This window comes from Tachyglossus aculeatus, chromosome 11 (assembly GCF_015852505.1).
Source record: "Tachyglossus aculeatus isolate mTacAcu1 chromosome 11, mTacAcu1.pri, whole genome shotgun sequence".
Classification (NCBI taxonomy): Eukaryota; Metazoa; Chordata; class Mammalia; order Monotremata; family Tachyglossidae; genus Tachyglossus; species Tachyglossus aculeatus.
The window spans coordinates 34,211,000-34,224,014 of NC_052076.1; the positions used below are offsets into that span (position 1 = coordinate 34,211,000).

A 13,015-nucleotide genomic window follows, 5' to 3' on the forward strand; every position below is an offset into this window, starting at 1 on the left:
ATAATGTCATGGTTACGGGCCTGTGAGCCAGGAAGGGTTGGTGGTGCCATCTCCACTGATGGGAAAGTCAGGGGAAGGACAGGGTTGGGAGGGAAGACGAAGAGTTCTGTTTTAGAGATGTCAAGTTTGAGATGATGGTGGGACATTCATTCATTCATTCGTTCAATCGTATTTATTGAGCGCTTACTGGGTGCAGAGCGCTTGGGAAGTACAAGTCGGCAACATATAGAGACGGTCCCTACCCAACAACGGGGGACATCCAACTAGCGTGGCTCAGAGAAGCAGCGTGGCTCAGTGGAAAGAGCCTGGGCTTTGGAGTCAGAGGTCAGGGGTTCGAATCCCGGCTCCACCACATGTCTGCTGTGTGGCCTTGGGCAAGTCACTTAACTTCTCTGAGCCTCAGTTACCTCATCTGTAAATGGGGATTGACTGTGAGCCCCACGTGGGACAAACTGATCATGTTATATCCCCCCAGCGCTTAGAACAGTGCTTTGCACATAGTAAGCACTTAACAAATGCCATTATTATTATTATTATTATTATTTTAGGCAGGAGACTGCGGAGAGGGAGAGAGATCAGGGCTGGAGATGTAGATCTGGGTATCATCCTCATATTGAAACCATTCATTCATGGTAGTTGAAGACATTCATTCATTCAATCGTATTTATTGAGCGCTTACTGTGTGCAGAGCACTGTACTAAGCACTTGGGAAAGTACAATACAGCAATAAAGAGAGACAATCCCTGTCCACAGTGAGCTCACAGTCTGTGGGGGGAGACAGGCATCAGTACAAGTAAACAGACATCAATATAAATAAATAATAAATAAATAAAATGACAGATATGTACAGAAGTGCTGTTGGGAGGGGAGGGGGGAAGAGCAAAGGGAACAACTCAGGGTGACCCAGAAGGGCATGGGAGATGAGAAAAAGTGGGGCTTAGTCTGGGAAGGCCTCTTGGAGGAGATGTCTTCAGTAAGGCTTTGAAGGAGGTGGGAGAGTCATTGTCTGGTGGATTCATTCATTCATTCAATCGTATTTATTGAGCACTTACTGTGTGCAGAGCACTGTACTAAGCGCTTGGGAAGTACAAGTCGGCAACATATAGAGACGGTCCCTACCCAACGGTGGTCTCACAGTCTAGAAGGGGGAGACAGAGAACGAAACAACACATATTAACAAAATAAAATAAACAGAATAAATATGTACGAATAAAATAAATAAATGGAGTAATAAATATGTACAAACATATGGATTTGAGGAGGGAGGGCATTCCAAGCCAGAGGTAGGACGTGGACCAGGGGTCGGCGGTGAGAAAGGCAAGCCACTTGCGGCAGAGTGGACAGAGCCCGGGCTGGGAGTCAGAAGGTCATGGGTTCTAATCCCGGCCTCACCTCTTGTCTGCTGGGTGACCTTGGGCAAGTCTCTTGGCTTCTCTATGCCTCAGTTACCTCCTCTGTAAAATGGGGATTAAGACTGTGAACCCTATGCGGGACAGGGACTGTGTCCAGCTGGATTTGCTTGGAACAGTGGGAGACAGAGGAGGAACCCATGAAACAGTCTGAGAATGAGCGGCCAGAGAGATAAGAGGAGAACCAGGAGAGGACAGTGTCAGTGAAGCTGAGGTTGGATGCTGTTTCCAGGAGAAGGGGGTGGTCCGTAGTGTCAAATAATAATAAGGATGGCATTTATTAAGCGCTTACTATGTGCAGAGCACTGTTCTAAGAGCTGGGGAGGTTACAAGGTGACCAGGTTGTCCCACGGGGGGCTCACAGTCTTCATCCCCATTTTACAGGTGAGGTAACGGTGGCACAGAGAAGTTAAGCGACTTGCCCAAAGTTACACAGCTAACAACTGGCGGAGCCGGGATTTGAACCCACGACCTTGACTCCAAAGCCCACTGAGCCACCTTGATTCTCTAAAGGGAGCTGAGAGGTGGAGGAGGATTAGGACGGAATAGAGGTCGTTGGATTTGACAAGGAGATCGTTGGTGACCTTTGAGAGGGCCGTTTCTGTGGAGTCGAGGAATGGAAGCCAGACTGGAGAGGGGCAAGGAGAGAACTGGAGGAGAGGAGGTGAAACAGTGAGCGTAGAAAACTCGCTCAAGGAGTTTGGAGAGGAACTGTAGAGGGGAGATGGGGCGGAGGGATAATAATAATAATAATAATAATGGCATTTATTAAGTGCTTACTATGTGCAAAGCACTGTTCTAAGCGCTGATAGATGCTCTTCTTTGCCCTCTACGTTTGGGAGGTTCCCCAGAAGCGGCGTGGCCTAGTGGAAAGAGCACAGGCCTAGGAGTCAAAGGACTTCAATCAATCAATCAATCAATCAATTGTATTTATTGAGCGCTTACTGTGTGCAGAGCACCGTACTAAGCGCTTGGGAAGTCCAAGTTGGCAACATATAGAGACGGTCCCTACCCAACAGTGGGCTCACAGTCTAGAAGGGGGAGACAGACAACAAAACCAAACATAGTAACAAAATAAAATAAATAGAAAGGATATGTACAAGTAAAATAAATAAATAAATAGAGTAATAAATCTGTACAAACATATTTACAGGTGCTGTGCGGAAGGGAAGGAGGTAAGACGGTGGGGATGGAGAGGGGGAGGAGGGGGAGAGGACTTGTGTTCTAATCCCAGCTCTACCAATTGCTTGCAGTGTGACCTTGACAAATCACTTCACTTCCCCGTGCCTCAGTTCCCTCATCTGTAAAATGGGGATTCAATACCCATTCTCCTTTCCACTTAGACTGTGTCTGACCTAGTTAATTTGTACCTGCCCCAGCAGTTAGAACTGAGAAGCAGCGTGGCTCAGTGGAAAGAGCCCAGGCTTTGAAGTCAGAGGTCATGGGTTCAGAACCCGGCTCCACCAATTGTCAGCTGCGTGACTTTGGGCAAGTCACTTAACTTCTCTGTGCCTCAGTTACCTCATCTGTAAAATGGGGATGAAGACTGTGAGCCCTCCCGTGGGACAACCTGAACACCTTGTAACCTCCCCAGTGCTTAGAACAGTGCTCTGTACATAGGAAGTGCTTAATAAATGCCATTATCATCATCATATAGTAAGCACTTAACAAATATAATAAAAAAAGAGGGTAGGTACCTTAGCTTCCCTCCTCACCCCTGCCCCCCACCCACTCTCTTGTCTCTGAGACCTGGAGGTTCCCCCAGGTTCCTTGTGCCCACTTTGAGCTCCCCTCTTCCAGACTGTGAACCCACCGTTGGGTAGGGAACCGTCTCTACAGGTTGCCAACTTGTACTTCCCAAGCGCTTAGTACAGTGCTCTGCACACAGTAAGCGCTCAATAAATACGATTGAATGAATCGCAGCTTAGTGGCAAGAGCCCACGTTTAGGAGCCAGAGGATCTGGGTTCTAATCCCGGCTCCACCGCTTGCTTGCCGTGTGACCTCAGTCAAGTCGCCTCACTTCGCTGTGCTCGTTTTCTCCTCTGCCAAATCATCATCATCATCATCATCATCAATCGTATTTATTGAGCGCTTACTATGTGCAGAGCACTGTACTAAGCGCTTGGGAAGTACAAATTGGCAACATACAGAGACAGTCCCTACCCAACAGTGGGCTCACAGTCTTAAAGGGGGAGAATGGGGATAAAATACCGGTTCTCCCGCCCTCTTAGACTGTGATCGTTATGGGGGACAGAGGCTGTGTCTGTATATTAACCGCAGTACTCGACCCAGGGTCAGGGCTTAACAAATACCACAATTATCATTACCATCCCTGATGAGCGGAGCCTTCTCTGCACCTTCTCCTCCCCAAGCTCTGCTTCCTTCCTCCCCACCCTCCTTCCCTTTCCACTCTCCATTCCCTTCCCGCAATAAAATTCAAAGCCCCCCCCAACATTCACCCTTGCTCCGGCCCACGCAGTGCCACACCCAAACTCACACCCTCAAATTCTCACACACTCGTAATGCCTCTACACAAACTCACACACCCACACACTCTCAAATTCCCACACACACACATGTACGCTAACAGCCCCCTCCCTCCACCCCGCCATCTCACAGACATACTCCTCTCGCTTCTCAGTGTCTTCGGATTTCAACCAACAGACCAAGATCCAGTGGGGAATTTAGAGTTTTAGAGCCAGAATCCCGAGCTTGAAAATAACAGAGCTTCTCATCTTCCCTCTTCAACCCGCTCCTCCTCCTAACTTTCCCATCCCCTCTGATTTCCCCGTGACTGAAGTCAGTATCCTTGGTAATCTTCCCGTCATTTGGCTTTTGTATCCAATCTGCTGCTAAAATCTGCTGGTTTTTTCCCTAGGGACATTTCCAGGCTCCGCCCTTTCCTTCCACCCTTAAACATCCCTGATTGTCATTATGACAGGATTATTGTTTAGGTTTTATTGTACACATCCTTCGACTCATTTTTCCGTGGTATTTGTTAAGCGATTACTACGTGCCAGGCACAGTTCTGAGTGCAGGGGTGGATACAAGCTAATCAGATGGGACACGGTCCATGTCCAACGTGGGGCTCCACTGTCTTAATCCCCATTTCATAGATGAGGTGACTGAGACCAAGGGAAGTTAAGTGGACTTGCCCAAGGTCACACAGCAGACAGGTGCTGGAGCCGGGACTAGAACCCATCATCATCATCATCAATCGTATTTATTGAGCGCTTACTGTGTGCAGAGCACTGGACTAAGCGCTTGGGAAGTACAAGTTGGCAACATATCATCATTATCATCAATCGTATTTATTGAGCGCTTACTATGTGCAGAGCACTGTACTAAGCGCTTGGGAAGTACAAATTGGCAACATATAGAGACAGTCCCTATATAGAGACAGTCCCTACCCGGGCCCGTGCTCTATCGACTAGGCCACTTCTGTCCACGATTCATTGAATTAGAGAAGCAGCGTGGCTCAGTGGAAAGAGCACGGGCTTTGGAGTCAGAGGTCATGGGTTCAAATCCCGGCTCCGCCAGTTATCAGCTGTGTGACTTTGGGCAAGCCACTTCACTTCTCTGTGCCTCAGTTCCCTCATCTGTAAAAGGGGGATTAAGAGTGTGAGCCCCCCGTGGGACAACCTGATCACGTTGTAACCTCCCCAGCGCTTAGAACAGTGCTTTGCACATAATAACTGCTTAATAAATGCCATTATTATTATTATTATGTCTCTCTCCCCCTCTAGACTGCAAACTCCTCGTGTGCAGGGAACATCTACCGACTGTTATATTGTAGTCTCCCAAGTTCTTAATACAGTGCTCTGCATACTGTAGGCGCTCACTCTATCCAATTGATTACTTAATTGATTATACCCAGATACTTCCACTCCCTGTAGTTGATCTTAGTCAGTCTGCCCTACTATAATAATGATAATAATGATGACATTTATTAAGCGCTTACTATGTGCAAAGCACTGTTCTAAGCACTGGGGAGGTTACAAGGGGATCAGGTTGTCCCAAAGGGGGCTCACAGTCTTAATCCTCATTTTACAGATGAGGGAACAGAGGCCCAGAGAAGTGAAGTGACTTGCCCAAAGTCACACAGCTGACCATTGGCAGAGCCGGGATTTGAACCCATGACCTCTGAATCCAAAGCCCGTCCTCTTTCCCCTGAGCCACGCTGCTAGATTGTAAGCTCCTGGAGGGAACTTACCTCTTCTTCACCAGCTCTACCTCTTCTCTTACACTGTATTTGGACAAGCGCTTAGTACAGCGCTCTGAGCCCAATAAGCACTTGATAAATAGCACGGATTGATTGACGGATAGTCAAAAGATTGAGTGAAAACCCACTCTGGCAGAATCGAGTGTAATTTCTAGTACTTGTAGTTTCGAGTGTAGTAGTAGCTCACTCTCCTTTCCTCTCGAAGATGGTGATTGTGGATGCATCTTGGAAACGGTGGCGTCTTCTCAGTGCTCTATATTTTAAGAAGGAGATAATTGTGCCGTCTCCCAAGGTCCAGACCTCCTCCTTGCTTGTAATAATAATTACGGTATGAATTAAGTCCCCTCTCAGGGTCACACCTGGAGAGTTACCAGTACTCTACCAGTCTCGACTACGGGAGGGAGAGTCAAGCAGGGGCGTCTATAATTCTGTTTATTTATATCGATGCCTATTTACTTGTTCTGATGTCTGTCTCCCCCCTTCTAGACTGTAAGCCCGGTATGGGCAGGGATTGTCTCTCTTGATGGCTGAATTGTAGTTTCCAAGCACTCAGTACAGTGCTCTGCACACAGTAAGCGTGCAATAAATACAATTGAATGAATATCCACTCCATTTCTAGCTCGGGCAGTGGCTAGCGAGTGGAAGACTCCTTCCCGAGTGCTTAGTCCAGTGCTCTGCACACAGCTTAGGCGCTCAATAAATACGATTGAGTGAATGAATGAATGAATCAATCAATCAATCAATCGTATTTATTGAGCGCTTACCGTGTGCAGAGCACTGGACTAAGCTCTTGGGAAGTCCAAGTTGGCAACATATAGAGACGGCCCCTACCCAACAGCGAGCTCACAGTCTAGAAGGGGGAGACAGACAACAAAACAAAACATATTAACAAAATAAAATGAATAGATACGTACAAGTAAAATAAATAAATAGAGTAATAAATCCATGCAAACATATATACCTGTGTGTATCCGAAGGGAGCTGTGACTGTGTGTGATTGTGGGTTTGTCCGAGGGGTGGCTGTGTCTGTGTGAGTGTGGGGTGTGTGTGTGTGTGTGTGTGTGTGTGTGTTTGTGCTCTTTTAGACTGTGAGCCCACTGTTGGGTAGGGACTGTCTCTATATGTTGCCAACTTGTACTTCCCAAGCGCTTAGTACAGTGCTCTGCACACAGTAAGCGCTCAATAAATACGATTGATTGATTGATTGTTACACATCACAGCTCACCTGTGCTGGGCAGCAGCGGCTTGGGAGAGAGTCGAGGGCACAGACTCAAGTTTACCGTGTGGAAGGATGCAGTGGTAAACCACTTCTGTATTTTTACCAAGAAAACTCTGTGGATCCACTACCATTGCAGATGGAGGTGGGGCGTTCTGGGAGAGATGCCTCCATGGCGTCACTGTGGGTCAGAAACAACTCGAAGGCATAAGATAAGACCTTAGCGCTTAGTCCAGTGCTCTGCACACAGTAAGCGCTCAATAAATACCATTGAATGAATGAATGAAAGTGGTGGAGCCGGGATCGGAACCCAGATCCTTCAGGCTCCCGAACCCGGGCTCTAACCACTAGGCCATGACCCAGACATCATCATCATCATCAATCGTATTTATGGAGCGGTACTGTGTGCAGAGCACTGTACTAAGCGCTTGGGAAGTACAAATTGGCAACATATAGAGACAGTCCCTACCCAACAGTGGGCTCACAGTCTAAAAGGGGGAGACAAAACCAAGACATATCATTTAGCTCACCTCCTCCAGGAGGCCTTCCCAGACTGAGCCCCCTCCTTCCTCTCCCCTTCTTCCCCCTCCCTATCCCCCTGCCTTACCTCCTTCCCCTCCCCACTGCACCTGTATAGATGTACATATGTTTGAACGGATTTATTACTCTATTTATTTTATTTGTACATATTTATTCTATTTATTTTATTTTGTTAATATGTTCTGTTTTGCTGCCTGTCTCCCCCTTCTAGGCCGTGAGCCCGCTGTTGGGTAGGGACCGTCTCTATATGTTGCCGACTTGGACTTCCCAAGTGCTTAGTACAGTGCTCCGCACACAGTAAGCGCTCAATAAATACGATTGAATGAATAAGACCATTTATTAAGTGCGTACTAATTGCCGACCACTCTACTAGGCACAGGAAGGTAATCAATCGTATTTATCATCATCCCCCGATATCATGGAAATCGTCTTTCCACTAGTCCATGCTGCTTCTCTGGCTCTAGGCTGAGCCTTTGCTTGTTCTCCCCTCCAAGACTGTAAGCTTGTTGTGGGCATTCATTTCTTTTATTTCAGCCCACTGTTGGGTAGGGACCGTCTCTATATGTTGCCGACTTGTACTTCCCAAGCGCTTAGTACAGTGCTCTGCACACAGTAAGCGCTCAGTAAATAAGATTGATTGATTGATTTGTTCATTCAATCATATAGCGCTTGGAACGGTGCTTTGCACAGAGTAAGCGCTTAATAAATGCCATTATTTTTATTGTAACCTCCCCAGTGCTTAGAACGGTGCTTTGCACATAGTAGGCCCTTAACGGGTGCCATTATTATTATTATTATTCCCTGGGCCTCAGTTCCCTCATCTGTAAAATGGGGATGAAGACTGTGAGCCCCCGTGGGACAACCTGATCACCTCGTAACCTCCCCAGTGCTTAGAACAGTGCTTTGCACATAGTAAGTGCTTAACAAATATCAACATTATTATTATTATTCTCTGGGCCTCATTTCCCTCATCTGCCAAATGGGGATGATGACTGTGAGCCCCCCCGTGGGCCAACCTGATCACCTTGTAACCTCCCCAGTGCTTAGAACAGTGCTTTGCACATAGTAAGCGCTTAATAAATGCCATTATTATTATTATTATTATTATTATTATTATTTATAGAACAACTACCGTGTGCAAAACACTGAACTAAGCGCTTGGAAGAGTACAATAGAACAGGAAACAGACACATTCCCTGCCCACAACGTGCTTAGAGTCAGGGAATGTGTCTGTGAGCCTGTTGATGGGTAGGGATTGTCTCTATATGTTGCCGACTTGTACTTCCCAAGCGCTTAGTACAGTGCTCTGCACACAATAAGGCTCAATAAATACAATTGAATGAACGAATGAATGTTACATGGGTCTGCTGTAATCTCATGCCTCATATTTTTAACAGACACGTTCCCTGACTATAAACTCGTTGTGGGCAGGGAATGTGTCTGTTTCTTGTTCTATTGTACTCTCCCAAGTGGTTAGTACAGTGTTCTGCACACAGTAAGCGCTCAATAAATACGACTGGTTCCACAGCCAAAACAATCGCGCTGAGGATAGGACTGGATGCTTCTCCAGCTTCCCAGTCTCCTCGACCTGTATATATGTATATATGTTTGTACATATTTATTACTCTATTTATTTATTTATTTTACTTGTACATATCTATTCTATTTATTTTACTTTGTTAGTATGTTTAGTTTTGTTCTCTGTCTCCCCCTTTTAGACTGTGAGCCCACTGTTGGGTAGGGACTGTCTCTAGATGTTGCCAACTTGGACTTCCCAAGTCCAGTGCTCTGCACACAGTAAGCGCTCAATAAATACGATTGATTGATTGATTGACTAAGAGACAGCACTGTATTGAGTGCTCACTGGATCGATCAGTGGTATTTATTGAGCGCTTACTGTGTTCAAAGCACTGTACTAAGCTCTTGGAAGAGTACGATATAGCAATAAACAGACACAATCCTGCCCATAGCGAGCTTACGGTCTAGTCACCTCACTTCTCATGGGTTCTAATCTGGTCATGGGTTCTAATTCGGCTCCCTCACGTGTCTGCTGTGTGACCTTGGGCAACTCTTTTAATTTCTCTGAGCCTCAGTGACCTCATCTGTAAAATGGGCATGAAGACTGTGAGCCCCCCCCGTGGGACAACCTGATCACCTTGGAACCTCCCCAGCGCTTAGAACAGTGCTTTGCACACAGTAAGCGCTTAATAAATGCCGTTATTATTATTATATTGATGATTGATCAATCATGATTGATGATTATCATTATAGACGTTCAGTAAATACGGTACTACTAAATACGGTACTCGGCAGGCGCCAATCCCGGCCGCGCAGGGGGTGGGGTTCCCCCTAATCCCCGCCCCCTTCCCATGAAGAACCAATCAGAGAAGGGATCCCTTTCCGTGTCGGACCAATCATAGAGGGGTCCCTCCGTCCTGCGTCGGGCCAATCAGAGAGGCGCCCCCTTCCCGCGCCGCCCAATCAGAGAGGCGCCCCCTGCGTGCCCCGTCCCCACGCTGGGAATGTAAACACGGCCGGGCGCCGTTCAAACGGACCAATGGGCGCGCGGAGGCCCCGGGTTGGGAGTCGGGGATTGGGCGCCGGGGCCTCGGGCCCCGCCCCTTTTCCCTTCGCCGGCCAAGATGGCGGCGCCCAGGGCTGCTGGGCCTGCTGCGGGGGGACCCTGAGCTGCCCGGGCCCCCCCCGGGCCCCCCCTGGACCCCCCCCGGACCCCCCCGCCCCCATCCAGCCACCCCCCCGCCAGGACCCGGCCTTCCCAGGACCGGGTACCCCTTTCCCTGCCTAACCCCCGCACCAGGACCCCCAAACCCACCCCAAGGGCCTGACACCCTCCCCAGCCCCCCCAAACCCACCCCAAGGGCCTGACACCCTCCCCACCCCCCCCAAACCTACCCCAAGGGCCTGACACCCTCCCCAGCACCCCCCTCAAACCCATCCCAAGGGCCTGACACCCTCCCCAGCCCCCCAAACCCATCCCAAGGGCCTGACACCCTCCCCAGCCCCCCCAAACCCACCCCAAGGGCCTGACATCCGCCCCAGCCCCCCCCAACCCCACCCCAAAGGCCTGACACCCGCCCCAGGCCCCCCACACCCACCCCAAGGGGCTGACACCCGCCCCAGGCCCCCCAAACCCACCCCGGGGGGATGACACTCACCCCAGGCCCCCCAAACCTACCCCAGGGGGCTGAAACCAGCCCCAGGCCCCCCCAAACCCACCCCAGGGGGTTGACACCCGCTCCAGAGCCCCCCAAACCCACCCCAGGGGGCTGACACCCACCCCAGGCCTCCCAAACCCACCCCAGGGACCTGACACCCACCCCAGGCCTCCCAAACCCTCCCCAGGCCCCCTAAACCCACCCAAGAGGCCTGACACTGGCTCCAGGGCCCCCAAGCCCATTCCAGGGGGCTGACACCTGCTCCAAGACCTCTCAAGCTCACCCCAGAAGTCTGCCCTCCTCTCCAGGACCCCCAAGCCCACCCCAGGGGTCTGCTCTCCTCTCCAGGACCCCCCAAGCCCACCCCAGGGGTCTGTCCTCCTCTCCAGGACTCCCCAAGCCCACATCGGGGTCTGCCCCCGGCTCCAGCACCCCCAGGACCTACCCCTCACTCCAGGCCCCCACAAGCCCACCCCAGGGGTCTGCCCCCCAACTCCAGGGCCCCCAAGCCCTTTCTAGGGGCTGCCCCCGACTGGCGCAAGCTCTCCCCAGGGGCTACCCGTCACTCCGGGCCCCCTCACAACCCCACCCCAGGGGTCTGGCCCCCAAACCCTTATTAGAGGCTGCCCCCCACCCCACAAAAGCCCTTCCCCGGGGCCGCCCCCCGCCTCGGCCATGGACGTGGTGTTCCTGGTGGTGAACGGCGTGGGCCTGGCCCTGGACGTGCTGAGCTTCCTGCTGGACCTCAACTTCTTCCTGGTGTCGTGGCTGCTGACCGCCGCGGTCTGGCTGGTCGCCTTCGTCTACAACCTGCCGGGGTCTCTGCTGGCCGTGCTGCTGCTGTGCGGCCGTGGGATGCTGCTCTCCTTGGCCGCCCTGGGCGAGGCCCTGGGCCGCCCGGCCCTGGGGGCCCTGCAGGCTGCGGGGGCCCTGGTGCGGGGCTGCTGCGGCTCGGGGCTGGAGGGGCTGAAGGTGGTGGGGCACCTGGCGTCGCACGTGGGCCTGCGCGGGCGGGAGGTGGTCTGCCGGGGGCTCTGGGGCGTGCTCAGCTCGGGCCAGGCCCTGCTGCGCCAGGCCTGCGACGTCTGCACCATCGCCACGAGCCTGGCCGCCTACGTGGTCAACAGCCTGGTCAACGTGTGCCTCATCGGCACCCAGAACCTGTTCTCGCTGGCCCTGGCCCTCTGGGACTCCGTCGTGGGGCCCCTGTGGAGGGTCACGGACCTCCTGGCGGCCTTCCTCTCGCACGCGTCCAGCAGCGCCGTGGCCACGGCCATCCTGCTCTGGACCCCCTGCCAGCTGGTGCTGGAGCTGCTGTCCTCCGCGGCCCGCCTCCTCGCCGCCTTCGTCCTGGTCAACCTGTCGGACCTGGCCGTGCTGGCCTGCGTGTTGGCCCTGACCCTCGCCGTCCTGCACCCGGGCCTCGCCCTGGGCCTGGCGATGCGGGCGGCCGCCCTCGTCCGCGCCCTACCCCCTTGCCCCCGGCTGTGGGGGGATGTGGCCCGGCTCCGCCGCCTGCTCCTGGGCTCAGAGGCCTGGCACCGGGTCCGCAGCCGCGGCCTCCAGCTGGCCCACTGGCCCGGCGGGGACGGGGCCCGGCGGGAGGCCCCGGGGGCCCCGCCGGGAGGCCCCAGGAGGGGACCCCCCGCCGAGCCGGCCCCCGGCCCCCCGCCCGGGGTCCCGCCGCCGGAGGAAGGGGGCCGGGGGCGCTTGAACGAAGAGGAGCACGACCCCTGGAAGCTGCTGAAGGAGCAGGAGGAGCGCAAGAAGTGCGTCATCTGCCAGGACCGCACCAAGACGGTGCTGCTGCTGCCCTGCCGCCACCTCTGCCTGTGCCAGGCCTGCACCGAGATCCTGCTGGGCCAGCCCGTCTACCAGCGCAACTGCCCCCTGTGCCGCCAGGGCATCCTGCAGACTCTCAACGTCTACCTCTGAGGCCCCGGCCGGCCCCCCCGCCGGGCCCTCCGGACTCGCAACGCACATTCCCGGCGACCGCTTCCCCGGCGAAGCCGCGGGGACCAAGAGGCAGGGATTCCGCTGCCCAGATAAGGCGGGCTTCGGGCTGGCGCCGGCCAGATGCCGCCTGGGCCTGGGTCTGCGGGCGGGGGGCCCCCCGGGACGGCGATAGAGACCGCAGCTGGGGGGTGACCGGGGGTGGGGGGGCGAAGACCGGGCCGCTCAGGGGGTGGGGAACCATGCAGGGCTGGTGAGGGCCGCTTTTCATCCCCCTTGCACGACCTCCCTCACGGTGCCCGCTGACAGGACCGGCCCCGACTTGCCCCTGCCCACCAACCCGGACCCGTCTCCCTCTCCCCTCCTTGCCCCCTTTCCGCCCACCGCTCCCGGCCGGACCAAGACAGCTCTTTCTGCCTGACCTTCGACCTTCCTTATCACCCAAGCCCTGGACCTGCTTTCCGGACCTTGGGGCTCAAGGCCGCTCCTCCCAGCTCT

The 13,015-nt window shown here is 53.1% G+C and overlaps 1 protein-coding gene across 1 annotated transcript; it reads left to right on the plus strand.

Annotated features, from left to right (window-relative positions):
• Positions 1–10,736: 10,736 nt before the first annotated feature.
• RNF26 (ring finger protein 26) lies at positions 10,737–12,703 on the plus strand. Its single transcript, XM_038754200.1, has one exon. The coding sequence runs from the start codon at positions 11,240–11,242 to the stop codon at positions 12,497–12,499; it is 1,260 nt and encodes a 419-aa protein (XP_038610128.1). The 5' UTR covers positions 10,737–11,239; the 3' UTR covers positions 12,500–12,703.
• The last annotated feature ends 312 nt before the right edge of the window (positions 12,704–13,015 follow it).